General features: G+C 35.8%; 1 protein-coding gene across 1 annotated transcript in view; it reads right to left on the minus strand.

The window, feature by feature from the left end:
* The window catches only part of CDC42BPA (CDC42 binding protein kinase alpha), a 333,136-nt gene that overhangs the window by 32,717 nt on the left and 282,916 nt on the right, over window positions 1–17,503 (minus strand). Inside the window, exons 23-30 of the mRNA XM_017882327.1 lie at window positions 13,568–13,717; window positions 12,746–12,885; window positions 11,404–11,485; window positions 9,361–9,577; window positions 8,478–8,540; window positions 6,700–7,293; window positions 4,091–4,188; window positions 1,266–1,350 (exon numbers count right to left, since the gene is read on the minus strand). Of these exons, the coding sequence (XP_017737816.1) occupies window positions 1,266–1,350; window positions 4,091–4,188; window positions 6,700–7,293; window positions 8,478–8,540; window positions 9,361–9,577; window positions 11,404–11,485; window positions 12,746–12,885; window positions 13,568–13,717 (1,429 nt within the window). The remainder of the gene's footprint in view (window positions 1–1,265; window positions 1,351–4,090; window positions 4,189–6,699; window positions 7,294–8,477; window positions 8,541–9,360; window positions 9,578–11,403; window positions 11,486–12,745; window positions 12,886–13,567; window positions 13,718–17,503) is intronic.

Raw genomic sequence — 17,503 nt, forward strand, 5'->3', positions numbered from 1 at the left:
CCACTGTACTCCAGTCTGCCAACAGAGTGAGACTCTGTCTCAAAAAAAAAAAATTCACTACCCCAAAATAATGGGTCTAAACATTTTAATGTGTTTTCTTGAAGCCAATATTTTTACTTGTATTTGTCTACTTAAATTATTTTAAATACTGGCCAGGCGTGATGGCTCAGGCTTATAATCCCAGTACTTTGGGAGGCTGAGGCGGGCGGATCATTTGAGGTCAGGAGTTCAAGACCAGCCTGGCCAACATGGTGACATTGTCTCCACTAAAAACACAAAAGATTAGCTGGGTGGGGTGGTGCACACCCATAATCCTAGCTACTCAGGAAGCTGAGGTTGGAGGATCACTTGAACCTGGGAGAAGGAGGATGCAGTGAGCCAAGATTGTGCCACTGCACTATAGCCTGGGCAACAGAGTGAGACTCCATCTCAAAAAAAAAAATTATTTTAAATACATAATGTACCATAAATACATCCTCGCTAACAGACCTGCCACAACAGATCAGAAATTTACAAATACTTCTATTATACAGAAATTTGCTGTTATGACACAAAAATGACTTTATTATGTAGAAGAGGGCACTATAATAATATTTGTTAAAACTGAGACTTTAACTGTTTGGACACCCTGACAGGCAAACAACATTTAATTCTATGTGAGCAGTCTCCCTGGCATTTTATGTGTGGTATGTAATAACATGTGTGACAGTCTCACCTCAATATTTTGGTCACTGACCAAATATCCTCCCCTCCTGTCTGTAACACTCTGGGTCTCCATTCCCTCTCCTGGTTCCAGGCACTCCCGTGACTCTCCTCTCTTTCCTGCTTCTTCCTATGCTGACATCACCACTTCCGAAGTGCTAGGCCCTGTACACTGGCAGGCGATATGTTCCTGAAGACATATTCCTCAACTCTAGATGAGTGTTTATAATTTTAATGTTACAAATTTTGGTTAGGTTCTACAATATTGAAAATACAGAAGATATAATCAGCTACACCTTCTCTACTTATCCAGGTACTCCACAGAAAAATAACAAGGTACATCAGAATTAAATACTTACACGAGCTTGAACAGAATGACTTTTTGCTCAGTAATTTATTCTAATATATTAAGAATGTGACTGGTCAACATCATAGACTTAGAGTAAGATACACCTGTGTTGAAATCTGGACTCTGGAACTTACTATTAATGTGACCTTGGGCAAGTAGCTTAGAAATAATATTTCCAATGAAGCTATCGCTATGAATATATGTATTTTCTTACCTGCCATCTTATTTTTGAAATATATTAATCTAATGGTCTCCAACCCTAAAAGATTTAATGATCCTTCATTGTTTAAGGGTCGAACCTAAAATAAAAAACAAAATTAGTATTTCGACAAAACCTTTAAAAATTAAATTATAAAACGTATGTCCAGATTATAAAGTACACCTTATTAAGACTTCTTATCTACTTCAAAATACAGCCCTCTCAGAAAAATCAACAATAATTCTGACTGGAAAGGTATAATACTATCTAATTTGAACAAACAAACTTACAATGATAACATTTTAAAGGAAGGCTATCCTAGGCAAATGAACAAATAAGTAGAAGTACATTTAAACCTTAGACATTTTAAAGCCATTAATGACCAGTTATACTAAGAAGATATCAACACGGCTGATTTATGAATTCTTACTATCAAAAACATATGCATACATATGATGGAGATGGAAGGGTAGATCACTGGGGAAAGGAGGGACTGTCAATAAATAGTGATTGAGCAACTGGTTATATGGAACCAACAAAATAAAATCTCTACTTCACATCATACACAAAAGCATCAATTCCAATTGGATTAAAAACAGAAATGTAATAGGCTGAGCTTTACAATGTTTGGAGGTTGGGTATATACATTTAAAAAAGATTAAAAAAAGGTAAAACATTTGGAGGAGAATAGAATGTATATTATGACTTTAAGGTAGGAAAGAGTTTCTTAAACAAGAGAAAAAAGACAAACATAAAGGAAAAGAAAGATACATTTAACTACATTAAAATCAGTAACTTCTGTTCAGCCAAATACAAATGAATGAATAGGTCACAAAGAAGAAAAAGATTTACATATCCATTATTAGCCAGTATCCACAATGTATAAAGAATTCCAATAAATAGGAAAAATATGGCCAATCCAATAGCAAAATGAGCAAAAAGCATGACCAGGCATTTCATGGAAGAGGAAATATGAATGATGAATAAACATACAAAAGACTTTCAACTACACAGTTAGTTAGGGATATGCAAATTGAAACTTCAACGAAATACTACTCTGTAACCATTTACAAAACCTATGAATCCTGACAATGGAAAGTACTAGTATGTGGATAAGAATTCCTTTACGTTGTTGATGGGAGTACTGGTTGGTACAATTATTTTGGAAAATAATATGACACTACCTCATAAAGCTGAATAACTGAACTCCCTATGTCCCATCTATTCTGCTCCTAGGTATATGACTGAAACTCCTGAAAACTATTCCAAAAAACATATGCAGCAACATCACAATTGCAAAAAGCTAGTAAATAATTCAATGTCTACCCATCAGGAAACAGATAAGTTCACGCAACAGAATATTTTATAGTACTGAAAAGCAATAAACTACGGTATATGTAACAACATGAATGAATGAGACTCGGTGGATGAGTGAAGAAAGCAAGATAGAAAATGACTATATATTGTAACATTTTCATAAAACTCAAAACCAAGCAAAACTGAAAGAGATATTATTTAGGGATACTTAAATATGCAAAAATTCTGTATTTTAAGAAAAGCAAAGGAATGATAAGCACACGATGCAGTTTGCAGTTATATGAGTGATGTTTTGATTCTCAGGTTAGGAGGCAGGTTCATGAGTGATCAGTTTATTATTATCCTGCACAAAGGCCATCTATTTATTCTTTCACATATATTGCAAAAATTACACGATAAAAATCAAATGGGGCTGAGTGCAGTGGCTCACGCCTGTAATCCCAGCACTTTGGGAGTCAAGAGGCAGGCGGATCACTTGAGGTCAGAAGTTCGAGGCCAGCCTGGCCAACATGGTGAAACCCTGTCTCTACTAAAAACACAAAAATTAGCAGGGCATGGTGGTGTACATCTGTAGTCCCAGCTACTTGGGAGGCAGAGGCGGGAGAATCGCTTGAACCCAGGAGGCGGAGGCTGCAGTGAGCCGAAATCATGTCACTGCACTCCAGGTTGGATGACACAGCGAGACCCTGTCTCAAAAACAAAACAAAACAAAAAACAACAACAAAAAAAACCCCACAGAAAAGTAATAATGACCAGTCCAAATTTACAAACTAGAGTATATTTTAGTTGCTTCAGATAATCTGGCAGTATTTACAAGAGCTTTTTAAACTGCCATTATGATTTTAAATGGGAGCTAATTTTGAAATACCATCTCAGCGACTTTCACGTATTCTCTAAACCCTGTCCCCCAACTAATCATACATGCTATATATATATCACATCTATCTACATGAAACTATTGCTCTTCATTTTTGCAAACTAGCAGTTCTATACTTGTAAAATTCTCTGTTATGGAAACATAGAATTATAAATTAAGAAAAATACTATGTTTTATTAGGAATATATGAAATCTTTATTTTTCAATTATGAGACACTTAAACAGTTTTGGTTCTAAGTTTAACCACTTTTCTAGCCTGTTAAATCTGTCCTCACAGGATTAAACACTGGGTGAATAACAGTTATAATTCATAATAATTGTGTAGTCTCTCAGAGCTCCTTAATCCAAAAGTGGAAGATAACACTGACATTTTATTTTAGGTTGTACGATATATTCTAGTTGTTCATAATAATAGCAATCATACTTTGCATAAACCAAATATAGTAAAATTAGTATGGTTTTAGCTAGGCCTAAGGAAATTAACCAACTTTATTTCTGTTTCTATTTTCTCACTCTTAGCTAAGTCCCAAACTGCCAATTACACATGCCACGAAATGTTGAGTTAATAAAAAAAAATTACTATGTAGTAATTTAGTGTTTTCACTTATACTCAGTTGGCTTAGCCAACATTTTAATGTTAAATTACCTTTTTGAGAGGAAGAGTCTGAATCCATTCCATGGAGTTCACATCAAAGATATCAACTGCATTTTCACTGTACACTGAGAGATATGGTGCATTGTAACCTGGGAGAAGAAAAGGAGGGGGCAGCTTGTGGATTACTTTTAACTATTAAACCCCAAATATTTTGAAAGGTCTGCACTAAATAACTGTAGAGTGGAATCCCACCCAAATCCTATGTGGCTATCATATAGTAGCCAAATCAAAACATTTTTGAAGCAAACAGAACATATATCGTAAATGAAGAACTGGCACACCAATGTCAGATTATATAGCCATTATAACAGAGACAGATTTTGTAAGCACCAGGGGTATACTATTTCCCTGCCCAACATGAGTTCTATAAAGGAATTTCATTATATTTGAAGTATTTGATTCCTAAAAGTAGTTACGTTATTGACAGTGAATCAAACTTAGAAAGCAGAGAAATCTCCAGGTAAGTGTTCTAGTCCCTGTTAAGAAAGTATAATAAAGCACTGTAGCATAGTTACATGAATAGGGTAGATGCTCAATATATACTTGTTGAAAGAATGAATATCAACAAATGAATATCAACACAGGCAAAGAAAGATTCAATGGTTTACTTAAACTAAGGTTACAAAGGGAATTATTGGCAGAGCTATACAAAAAAGTCAGACATTCCAACTCTGACTCTACATTAGAATAATCGTAATTATTACCTGACTCAGTTACAAAACAGCATTTATTTTACTGATAAGAAAGAGACTGTGAGAGTGTGTGTGGGTTTGTGTTTTTAGAGATAAGGTCTCATTGAGTTGCCTAGGCTGGAGAAAAGTGGCATGATCATAGCTCAAGTGATCCTCCCACCTCGGCCTCCTGGGTAGTTGGGACAACAGGCACGCAACCACTACACCTGTCTAATTAAAGAAAATTTTTTATAGACACAGGTTCTTGCTATGTTGCCCAGGTTGGCTTAGAACTTCTGGCCCCAAGCAATCCTCCTGCCTCAGTCTCCTGAAGTGCTGGGATTACAGGTGTAAGCCACTGTGACCACCTAAGACTGTATTTTCAGAAGAAATACTAAAATAGTTAATTCCCAAGATCTGCAGTTGAAAAGCTGGAAAGACAAAAACAACAACAATAACAAGAAAAAATAGTTAAACCTTTCATCCCAGGATGCAGGGTGGGGAAAAAATAAGTCTGGATGGGTAGAACTAGAGGTATTTTTCTTTTGTCCTGTTTATGCAGACTTTCTGATTTTTCTGTAATAAGCATGGATTGTCCTCCCAAACTTTCTTGCAATGAACCTCTAACCTTGACTAGACCCATACCCATAACTCCTCCTCCTATCTTGTTACAAACGAAGAGGTTTTTCTCCTCCTTTCCCCAAGTAATTCATGCACCTGTCTTCTGAATTTTGTCCTCTCTGGTCTTCTTGGCGGTCTTACTATATTTGCCATATAGACAACTGTTCCACATAGTTCCCTAGGGTTTTATTTCCCTTCAGTATTTTAACATGCTCAAGTATTTTTCATTAAAAACAAAACAGTATGGATGAAATACTTCTCCTATGTGGTTCTACAGAACTCTACTTCTGCTATCATAGCACTTACATTCTACTCCAACTACTTGCTTTATCACGAATCTTTTCCACTGCACCCATGCTCTGTGGGGGTAAGACTGTTATCTATTTTACTCATTGCTGTAACTCATATTCAATGGCACATATTCAGTAATAATTGGAATGTTCAATAACCAAAGTATTCTATAATTAAAAGTATTCAATAAGGCTGGGTATGGTGAGTCAAGCCTATAATCTCAGTGCTTTGGGAGGCCAAGTTGGGAGGACTGCTTGAGGACAAGAATTCAAGACTAGTCTGAACAACTAATGAGATCATCTCTACAAAAATACAAAGTAAAAACATAAGCTGGGCGTGGTGGTGTGCACCTGTTGTCCCAGCTACTCGGGAGGCTAAAGTAGGAGGACTGCTTCAGCCCAGGAGTTGGAGGCTGCAGTGGGTTATGATGATACCACTGTACTCTAACCTGTGTGACAGAGCAAGACTCCATCTCTCTCTCTCTCAAAAAAAAAAGTATTCAATAATTTATTACATCTTCATATTTCTTCAAGGGGTAAAATAAGCAATTATAAATATCTACCCATCTAGATAAAAATGGAAAACTGAAAAACACCTCTTATAGGTGCTACATTATACCTTTACATACCTGATTAAATAATTCACTTGGTAACTACTTCTCCAGAATAAGTTTTGTGAGACACTGATGCTTACAAGCACCATATTTTGGGGGACCATGAGATAACAATTCAGGGTTATTTCAAAATACGACATGGGGTAAAAAATCCATCTTAGTGAAATATTCCACAGAAAGATGTTTTGTTTAAATTACGTGCATGCTAATGCTGGCCCTGTTTGCCCTGGCCTAATTACGTATGGTTTTTACATCAACAACATAATCAATACTGAGGAAAAGCATTAAGAATGACTTTTTAAAAAAACTGTTATTAACAATAACAACACTTGGGAGATGAAGTGGAAGGGAAAAGGAAGGAAAGAGACATAAAGGTAAGACAGTCATAAGAAAGAGAATCTTACAACAAGAGGAAGGATTTGCTGGCCACATCAATTCCTGTTGTCTAGATCTTCGGCCCTGGCAGTCAGTGTATATCCCAATGCTGTTAAAACACAGCAGATATTCTTTACTGGAGATCTCAACAGCGCAGATAGCATCCATTGGTTGATGTGCAATAAATGATAGTGTATGGTCATTTGAATGGAGCATACTGTATGGACTTCCTTCTCCATTCAAAGGGTATCTTAGAAATCCTGACTGGAATCCCACACAGAGTTGTTCACTGAAGATTGCCATCCACTGGACATTATATGGGACTTGAATTTCCTTAAATTTTCTGTGACGAGTCTTGCTCTGAAATAGTTCATAACAGAGGACCTGCCTTTTCATAGCCACACACAGGCATGTGAGAGCTCCATGGCGCACCTTTCCAGAAGTTATGGTTTGACACCCTTTAGTTTCTGCCAGCTTGTAAAAATCGGTCTCTCGCCCATCCAATGCTGACAGAGGAAAAAGTCGTACATGACGATTTCGTCCTGAGATCACAGCAACAAGCTGATCATTTGGAATGAGTTCAATCTGATGAATCTTCTTATTATCACCAACTCGAATAATTTCTAAACACAAAGAATAATAAATCAAAATTTTATTGATTCATCATATCCCAATTATACTCAAAAGGATGTAAGTCAACTTACAGATGCACACACGGAAGAATAAGAGATCAGAAGTCACAGGAAAAAAAGATAATCAAACCCATCATAAGGTAATTTAACTCACCTATAGTACGTATTAAATTGAGTCCTAAGATTTCTGGCAGCCAAGGCAAACCCCAAAGGATTCTTGTGTAAAAGTATGCCAAATCCTCAAGGAAAACTTTTTTATTGGCACTAAATTCTAGGGAACGTCACCATGGGATTCCCGTTTTAAAACAGAGAACTCATTTTCAGAAGTTTTTATATGGGTAACAATGCATTGTCTTAAATGCACTGTTTTCCCATGATCTAAGTTGATATAAAGATAAAACTTAGAATATTGTATTTATGAATACCAAGTTATATTGGTTTCTCTTTATTTCACTCAGCATTTGTTTTTCCCTAGAAGAAAAACCTCCAAACACACACATTTTAATAGCTGTTGTTTCTTTTGATACTAACAGAACAATATGAAAATCAAGTTGTTTATTTTTTTTTAATGTTCCATCTTTAGAAATGCAATCTGGGCTGGGCGCGGTGGCTCATGCCTGTAATCCCAGCAGTTTGGGAGGCCAAGGTAGGTGATCGGATCACCTGAGGTTGGGAGTTCGAGACCAACCTGGCCAACATGGAGAAACCTCGTTTCCACTGAAAATACAAACTTAGCCGGGCATGGTGGTGCATGCCTGTAATCCCAGCTACTGGGAGGCTGAGGCAGGAGAATCGCTTGAACCTGGGAGGCGGAGGTTGCAGTGAGCCAAGATCATGCCACCACTACACTCTAGCCTAGGCAGCAAAAGCGAAACTCTGTATCAAAAAAAAAAAAAAAAAAAAAAAAAAAACAGAAATGCAATCTGAGTTCATACAGAACTGTTAAATAAAATGATACAAGAAAGACAATACACATTTGAAGTTTTAAACCTCAGGGGTACTACAGAAATTTAAAAATAATCTTTTAATTTATAAACATATCAAATTAGGTCTGGAAAATTTTAGTCACAGGATAAATAAGAGCAAATCCTGCTCTTTGTAGAATTTAGAATCTAGGGTTAAAATTTTTTTAACACATGATTGAAAATTACTCAAAAAAAAAAGTTTTCTCTTACCATCTTTGGTGACATGTACAACAAATAACCCTTCTTCGTTTCCCAAAGCAATTCTTTCATGATCTATGTAAGACATGAATATGAAAGATTTTTATTAGGAAAAAACCATGTAATGCTAATAAACCAGATGTTAAGAACATTTGGTGCAAAAAATGGAAATAAAATAAATTACAATAACAGTTTACACTATTTCTTTCAGATTATACTGGTAAAGCTCTCATGTCTTCTAAAATAGAATAATTATTAAAGAATAATCCATATCAATACCTACAAAATAAGTAAATGTTTAATAAACGAGGAAACAAAATGAAAAACCTAAGTTGTTCTACACTTCTTGTTTTGGGAGGTAAAAATTGTGAATGGCATTTGAACTGTACTCATTAAACTTTTCAGTATTCATGGAAAGTAACAAAAGAGTTAGATGCATACACAGGAATACAGCAAAAATTCAAACCTCCAGACACAGAAACTGCCATTTGTTAACGGGATTTCTTTTATGCAGGGCACTCTGTGTTATGTATTCCATCTTATTTAAACTTCCCAATAACCTCAGCAAGGTAATTATCATCCGTATTTTATATACTAAACTCTAAGAAACTAACTTGTTCTAAATCACACAAGCAGAAAATAGATTGGTAGGCTAATGTTTAGCACTGTTGTTTTTTCAGGAAAAAAAGGCACTTTGAAAGTGTACTTACACTCCTGTTTACTGAAAAACAAAGATCTGATATAGGTCTCATTCATTCAATAAACATGTACTGAGCATTTGTGATATGATGCATAGTATGTTGGACATTGGGGATTCCTAGATGAAAGCCAATCCTTGTTCTCAAGTAGATTAGTAAGCAATTATAATAATATGATAAATGTTATAAATTCATACCTATGATTGCGGCTGCCTGGGTTGTTTTAATGAGGGGTAGAGTGCTGTCATAAGCCTCTTTGGGAAGATAGACTGAGCGGTCTCTGAATTTGTTTTTCTTCAAAATCTTGTGCAATTCACTCAGCACTCCCACCCACTTACTCTTCTCATTCTCACTGTCTGCTAGCATCAGGATTGAACATTTGTTATTAGATGCTGAGAGCTGGGAAGCTGTGACCTAGAACAATTTAATCAATAATCATGACATTAGAAAACAGACACCCTTTATGCTAGTTTCATGATTATGTTAGTTTGCTTAGCACTCACCAATAAAATGAGCATTCATTAAATGATACCGTTACTGGAGTTTAGCTATTCCTAATCAGAATAACTACCTTTAGCACTAGATTACATGACAAAGCAAAGGTGACAGATACCATTTGAAATGTTTGTATCATTTTCATTTTCCTTCTATAAAACTGCCAGAACACTATCACTAAAGAGGCATTAAATATACTCATATATAACAACAACAATAACTGACATTTATTGAGTAAATACTGAGCACCAGGTAGATCTAAGCACATTACAAGTATTAACTCATTTAACTCTGTTAACATCGTCGTGAGATAGGATGTACTGTCATTATATCCTTATTTTATATATGAAAAAAATGGTGATGCAAAGAAATTAAATCATTTCTCCAAGGACACACAGCTAGACATCTGGGATCTTGTGCCCATGCTCCTAAACACCACACCATACTGACTTGCAACTTGTTTTAAAAAGTCAGAAGTGCTCAGAAATATATTCTCTGTTACTTCACGACAATAACTCACATCATTAAGACTTGATAATTTAAATTAGTATTTAAACGAAGGTTTATCATTATACAAACAACACTATCAGAGCAGTTTTAAATTTTACCTATATGAATTCCTTATTATAAATAAAGAATTCCTTATTAAGTAGCAGTGACAATAAAATCACACTATGAAAATCAGTTATCAGTAAGTGGGCCTCTATAGGGTCCCTTGGTGGCTGGGAGGAAAATAAATAGTTGTCAGTCTGGGAACTAAGAGACTAAGTATAATCTTTGCCTGACTTTCCTTAGATACAAGGTTCACAGACAAATATAGGGAGATAGGCATAACTATTAGGCAGTAGTTTTTTCTTTTTTTTTTTTTTTTTTATCTCTGTTGTCTTAATTTACCAACTCAAGATTGCTTCATGGCAATAGCCTCCGAAGACTGCCACCAACAAGTCCTCCTAAGGAATTCCATTCTTCTCGTCAAGAGGTGGAGTCTATCTCCCCTCCTCTTAAATCTGGGCTGACCTCATGACTTGCTTTGACCAATAGAATGCAGAAGGGTTATTATACCTGCTTTGGGCCTAGTCCTCAAAGGGCCTGGCAGCTTCTTTTGCTCTCTTAGAAGCCAGCCACCGGGAGCTCAGCCAGCCTTCCTGATGATCACAGACCACATGGAGCGAGTTCACAAAGAGGAGAACTGAGATCACCCAGCTAACAGCCAGCACCCAGATTAAGTGCAAGGTCATTAGATGTTCTGGTCCCAAATGAGCTGAATGCAGTCACATGAGTGACACTAGCTGACACCACAAGAACTGTACAGCTGGTCCACAGAATAGTGAAAAATAAAAAATAATTGTCGGTTTAAGCTACTAAGTTTTGGAATGGCTGTTACGAAGCAGTAAGTATTTTAATTTTAAAGACAGACTTTTTTTTTTATTTAAAACTTGAGAAACCTCACACTTATCTAATTTTCCATCTGGTAGTATTTATTTGAAAACTGAATTGGAACTAAAAAATATTATCTACCAGGAAGCATATTTTATAAGCCATATATTGATGCTTTCTCCAGGTCTTTCACTAATTAAATATTTAGCACCAATTTTTTATACCTTCAAGTACTGGATGACATGGTATATATAAAAGAATGTAAGATTTGGTTTTACTTATAGAGAATTTATGATTTATATAGGGAGGCAAAATATACTCATTAAAAACACATAATTCAGTGATCAAATTATAGTATACACACTTACCCTAAATATACACGGTATATCTTTTCGACTTGCATGGATAACATCAGAAGCCAACACTGAACTCACGGAAAATTCTTCATCCCTGAAAGAAAAGCAAAGCATTAAAAGTTAGTATATGTGACTATGCGTGTGTGGTTTGGGGTGTGTATCCAAATAACACATATGAAGCAATACTCAAAGCTTAACAGCACCAAACACCCAAATTTAATTTTTTAAAAAATTTAATTTTCCCCCATTGTAATTAATAGTGCCCCAAATAATTTATCAAGAATAACTTCCTAGTGGTATATTATACAAGAGCTAGAAATCATTGCTGGCTTACCCACAGTTACAAGGCCAGTTAAGTATACATGTAGAACTGGGATTTGAACCCTGGTAGGTCTCTGGAGCCTCCATGGACCCTCTTGCCTCCCATAATAAATCTTAAGTGCCCTCAACCCAGTTCATGTTACATTTCATTGTTCCTTCAACTAGATGTTGAACAACGTATTTCCTCCACAATAATTTCTTCTGATTTCCTTAATTTTGTTGTTGGCACCATGACTCCCTTAGTCTTACAGGCTTGACACCTTAGTCTTATTTTTGATTCTTCTCGCTATCTATATTCAGTCCTTTAGTAGGTTCTATCGGATTTTAATTGCCAATATTTCTTGCATCTGTCCCATCATGTTCCATATTTGTAGGGGAAGATAATGTGTTTGAGATGCTGATGTGAAGTGCCAATGTGAGTCAGAGCTAGAAATTTGGGTTTTGAGCAATGGATGGATATATCTGAAGTGGAGATACAAGTCTGGGAGTCATGAATGCAGAGGGGATGGCTGAAGCTGTGAATAAATATGATCACTCAAGGGCAGTGGCTGGAGTTACGAGAAAAGGTAAAGGAGAGAACACTAAGGAACACGGGAAGAATCTGAAAAATGAGACCAGAAGTGTTCAAGGGCTATACTTACCTAAATGTTTACTGATTATGTTTTCCAGAAGCCTTTCTGATTTTTATTTTCTTTCCTTACATTGTAATTATACTCTAAGCCTTTAGGTGATGTGATGATATAAGCTTCACACATTAGGCCTCCATTACCCCATTTACATGGGTCTTTTGGACTGAAACACCAACTTCTTTTTCCTTAACTCCTAGCCCCTCACACTCAACACACATACCAACCTGTCCTATAAATACACCTTACTTCCTATTTTCAATTCTATTACTATAGCAATATTAGCAAATTAGAAAATATGAAGTTAGTTCATTTAAATAAACCATGGCAACACAATTTTTAAAAATCAGAAACTTTAAAATTCCTATGTTGCAATGATACAAATAATTTTACCTTCAAAGTCTTACCTCATGTCAATCACTTGACTAATGACAACACTGGGCTGAGATGCTTTTCCTTCAGCAATATCGTACAGAAACAGTTTGAAGTCACACACTATAGCCAGTGCTCTCTGCCACCCTTTCTTCACTCCGGCTGGTTTAGGAATCTTAGTTTTGTTTTAGACAGACAGGCAAACAAACAGCCAAAACAACTCAAATGAAAATATGCCTTAAATCACATTATGTAATTGCATGGTGAAGATGTACAGATAATGTACATGTTTTATAAGTCTGCCATTCTGGTTGGTAAAGTAGCAGATGGGACACATATTAAGCTATGAGAAAATGTGAGAACACATTCTTCAAATACTGAATGACTTTTTATTCTGAGAAACATTTTAATGGTACCATTTTAACTTTCACTAGTATTTCATTAAAATAACACTCATGGTTTTCTTTCTAAATAGCATAAAACTAAAACTTGGTGTAAGATGAAACTCAGCTTACACTGTAAATACTACCCAAGATAACAAGACTATGCCTTGATAATAGCTCATAATTCATAACCATGTGCCACCTCTCTTGCAAGACCAGGTGCTACAAACTCCTTTATGAAGATTTCATCACAAGATAGGAACAACATGGAAAACTTGAGACATTTTATAGGTTATTTCCACGTAAAAGTTAGGTTTTGTTTGCAAATCATTATTCTAGATGAAATAAAATTATTAGATGAATTTTACTCATTTAATTTTCAAACAAGAACTATGCTCTTAAAATAACTGATTTGATTTTAATTCATTAATCAATCTTAAAATATTAATCTAAACCCAACTTAATCATACTTACCCTGACATGACCTTCATATGCTGTTCCTATTCCTTTCTGAGGATCTATACCCAGGGGACCTTTTGTCTGTTCAGGAGGAACTGGACAAATGGTTGGAGCTTTGTTTACACAAGTTATATGGCATGAGAATCCACACACTTTTGGAGGCAAAAAAGAAACATTTGATAAAAATTCATTTTAACAAAAAGAAAATTCACTGAACACTCACTGCATACAAGATGCTATGTTAGATGAATACTTATCTCCACTTTTATCGTAAATAACTGTTTTATCATTTGGGTAGCTGATTCATTTGCTTACCAATGACAATTTTAATGAGAAATAGTAAATATTTTAAAAAAGTATTTGTATTACTGTTGTTCTGTATTGACATTAGTGATCAAAAAGAGAAGCAAACAGAAGCATCTAACCTTGCGAATAAAATGATTGATTTAGATTTTCTAAAAGAGTGGTTTTTAGAGTTTTTTGCTCTTCATCCCACTGCAACTTGGTATCTGCCTTGAAATTTCTCTTGCAAGGGTCTCTAGTGGGCATTAAGCTACCTGACATCTTTGGTTTGGCAAACCCTACCAATCCTTGAAAATGGAGTTTTTCAGTGACTAAAAAAGTACAAGTTGAAGGTAAATTTTAGGAGTTATTATTATATATACTTAAACTACTACTAAAATAATAATAGTTCACTTTATGGAGTGCTTTTTATTTTTCTATAACAATCTAAGACAGGTACAGTTACCATCTCTATAAATGGACTACACATCACTGATGGATATTGTGAAACGAGCAGAGAGGCAAGATGACAAAAATCATCCAAATGTCTCAATTCACTTTATTTATTTATTAAAGAGAGGGTCTTGCTATGTCGCCCAGGCTGGCCTCAAAATGATTCTCTTGTCTTAGTCTCCTGAGTAGTTGGGACTATAGGCATGAGCCATCACACTCAACTTCAATTCACTTTTAAGTGGAGTATCTAGCAAGTTACGATTTGTTTTATTTACAAGCAAAGGGCAGTGGAAGCAACAAAATAAGTATCCTATACTGGATCTAATTCCAACCAACCACAAGGAAAGGAACAAGACAGGAATCTTTAGAAGCTGGAACCACATTATTATAACATTTACAAAAGCCTGGCAGACAAAGGCTAAGAACAGTCTCATGAGACCCCACAGCTTCATAAAGTATGCTTCAAAGGGTCTGAAGAAAAGATGGGGACAACTTCACAGCAAAAGACTCTAGAAGGGAAGAGAGTCTGAGAAGACCTCAAAAACTGCTACTATGAATTGCAAATAATTGTGGGGCGTAAAAAATGACATGGGACTTAAAGCCAGGTAGCTGGCCAGGATTCTGATAAACAAATTTTAGAATGACATACCAGTACTGGCTAAGTTCCAAAATGAAACAACACTTGAAAACTACAAATTTTCTCCTTCTTTGGCTTCAGTCACACCTTTCTAGTCAATAATATAGGCGATTCCTTCTCAGGTTACTTGGGTATCTTTTCCTGCTGCCTTCCCATAACTATGTAAGAGACTCATGTACTTGCTCTCTTCTCAATCTACATGTGCTTCCTGGATAATGTCATTCACGTTTATAACTTAATACACTCATAACTCTTTAATCTCTGCTTTTTTAACCCTGAACATTTTATTTGACTTGAAACACACGTATCTAATGAACTAGTTAAAATACTGCAATCTGGATCTTTCACTTTAGCTGTGAGAACTAACTAAACAGAATGCACTGCCTTAAGATGTTATTAATTTCCCTCTTACTCAAAGTACTCAGATATAGGCTAACTACAAGTATATTATAAAGGAAACACACGCATATGATGGGGACTGGCTACATTTACAGCAGAAGAAGTAGGAAATGGCAACTAGTATTAGAATTTGAGTTAGCAACTATTTTCTTGTCTTTTCCATAAGATAAACCAATATATGAGAGATCTTCAGAAAGTTCATGGAAAATGCATATTATGGAAAAACTATGTATGGATTTAAAATTTTCTTTTGCACCAAAATAAATGCATACTAACTTGTTATAACATGTCTGAAGAGGATCTAGTTTGAGACATTAAGAAGAATGAGATTTCAATTTGAAAAGAGCCCCTATCAGAGCAACTTAATTCTGTTAAAATTAAGTAAGAACAAATATATAATTTACAATGAAGCTTGGGTGGAAGAATGGTGAAATCATTGATGCTTTACAAAAAGTTGATAGGTACAATGCCTGATATGGTTTGGTTGTGTTCCCACCCAAATCTCATCTTGAATTGTAGCTCCCATAATTCCCACATGTCATGGGAGGGACACAATGGGAGGTAACTGAATCATGGGGGCAGGTCTCTCTGTGCTGCTTTGGTGATAGCGAATAAGTCTCATGAGATCTGATGGTTTTATAAAGGGGAGTTCCCCTGCAAATGCACTCTTGCCTGCCACCATGTAAGATGTGACTTTGCTCCTCTTTCACCTTCCACCATGACTGTAAGGCCTCCTCAGTCATGTGGAACTGAGTCAATTAAACCTCTTTCCTTTATAAATTACCCAGTCTTGGGTATATTTTTATTAGCCACGTGAGAAGAGACAAATACAATGCCTTAAAGAAATCAGCAGTTTACAAATGGATAACTCATTTTAAGAAGGGATAAGAGGATGTCAAAGATGAAACCTGCAGTAGCAAACCTTCCACATTAATTTGCCAGGAAAAAAATTAATCTTGTTCATGCTTTGTCTGAAGAGGACTGATGAGTAACAGCACAAACAACAGCTAATACCACAGATATCTCAATTGGTTCAGCTTACACAATTCCGACCAAAAATGAATGCTGAGCAAACTTCCCACTTGTCGGATGCCGAAACTACTGCACCTAGATCAGCTGCAGAATGTTAGATGGAAATTTTAAACAAGTGGGATCAAGATTCTGAAAGATTTCTTTGAAGAACAGTAGCAGGAGATGCAACATGGCTTTACCAGTATGATCCTGAAAACAAAGCACAATCAAAGCAATGGCTACCAAGATATGGAAGTGGTCCAGTTACAGCAAAAGCAGACCAGTCAAGAGCAAAGGTCATGGCAATAGTTTTTGGGGATGCTTGAGGCATTTTGCTTGTTGGCTTTCTGGAGAGCCAAAGATTGATAGCACCTGTTTATTATGAGAGTGTTTTGAGAAATGCAGCCAAAGCTTTAGCAGAAAAATGCCAGGGAAAAGCTTCACCAGAGTCCTTGTCACCATGACAGTGCTCCTCCTGCTCATTCCTCTCATCAAACAACAGCAATTTTGTGAGTGTTTCCATGGGAAATCATTAGGCATCCACCTTACAGTTCTGATTTGGTTCCTTTTGACTTCTTTTCATTTCTGAATTTCAAAAAGTCTTTAAGGGCACCCATCTTTCTTCAGTTAATAATGTAAAGGAGACTACACTGACATGGTTACATTCTCAGAACCCTCTGTTCTTTAGGGATGGACTAAATGAGTGGTATAATTGCTTACAAAGTTGTCTCGAACTTAATGGAGCTTATGTTAAAAAATAAAGTTTATATTGTTAATTTTTATCTTTAAATTCTACTTTTCCACAAGCTTTTTGAAGTCCCCTCATATAAGGTAGCGTTGTAGTGACAAATTTCATTTGACTTTTAAAAAAAGTATTCTTCTGAAACATTCAAAAAGAAATAATATATTCCATTATAATTTAAACCATTTTCACTTCAGAGCTCCTAAGAAAAATAAAGCAATACCCAAACAAATAAATATGCTTTCTTTTCTGTTCACATGACCCCTGACCCTCTCTCCTTCATCACTCAGAATGTACACTCTATGAAGGTAGGATCTATGCCTTTCCCCATTCACTATTATGTCCCCAGTGCCTAGAAGTACAGTGGGTTTTCCATAAACATGTGATGAATAAATCATGGATGGTAGAGAAAAAAAAAAAAAAAAAA

This window comes from Rhinopithecus bieti, unplaced genomic scaffold, assembly GCF_001698545.2.
Source record: "Rhinopithecus bieti isolate Rb0 unplaced genomic scaffold, ASM169854v2 scaffold_13261, whole genome shotgun sequence".
Lineage (NCBI taxonomy): Eukaryota > Metazoa > Chordata > Mammalia > Primates > Cercopithecidae > Rhinopithecus > Rhinopithecus bieti.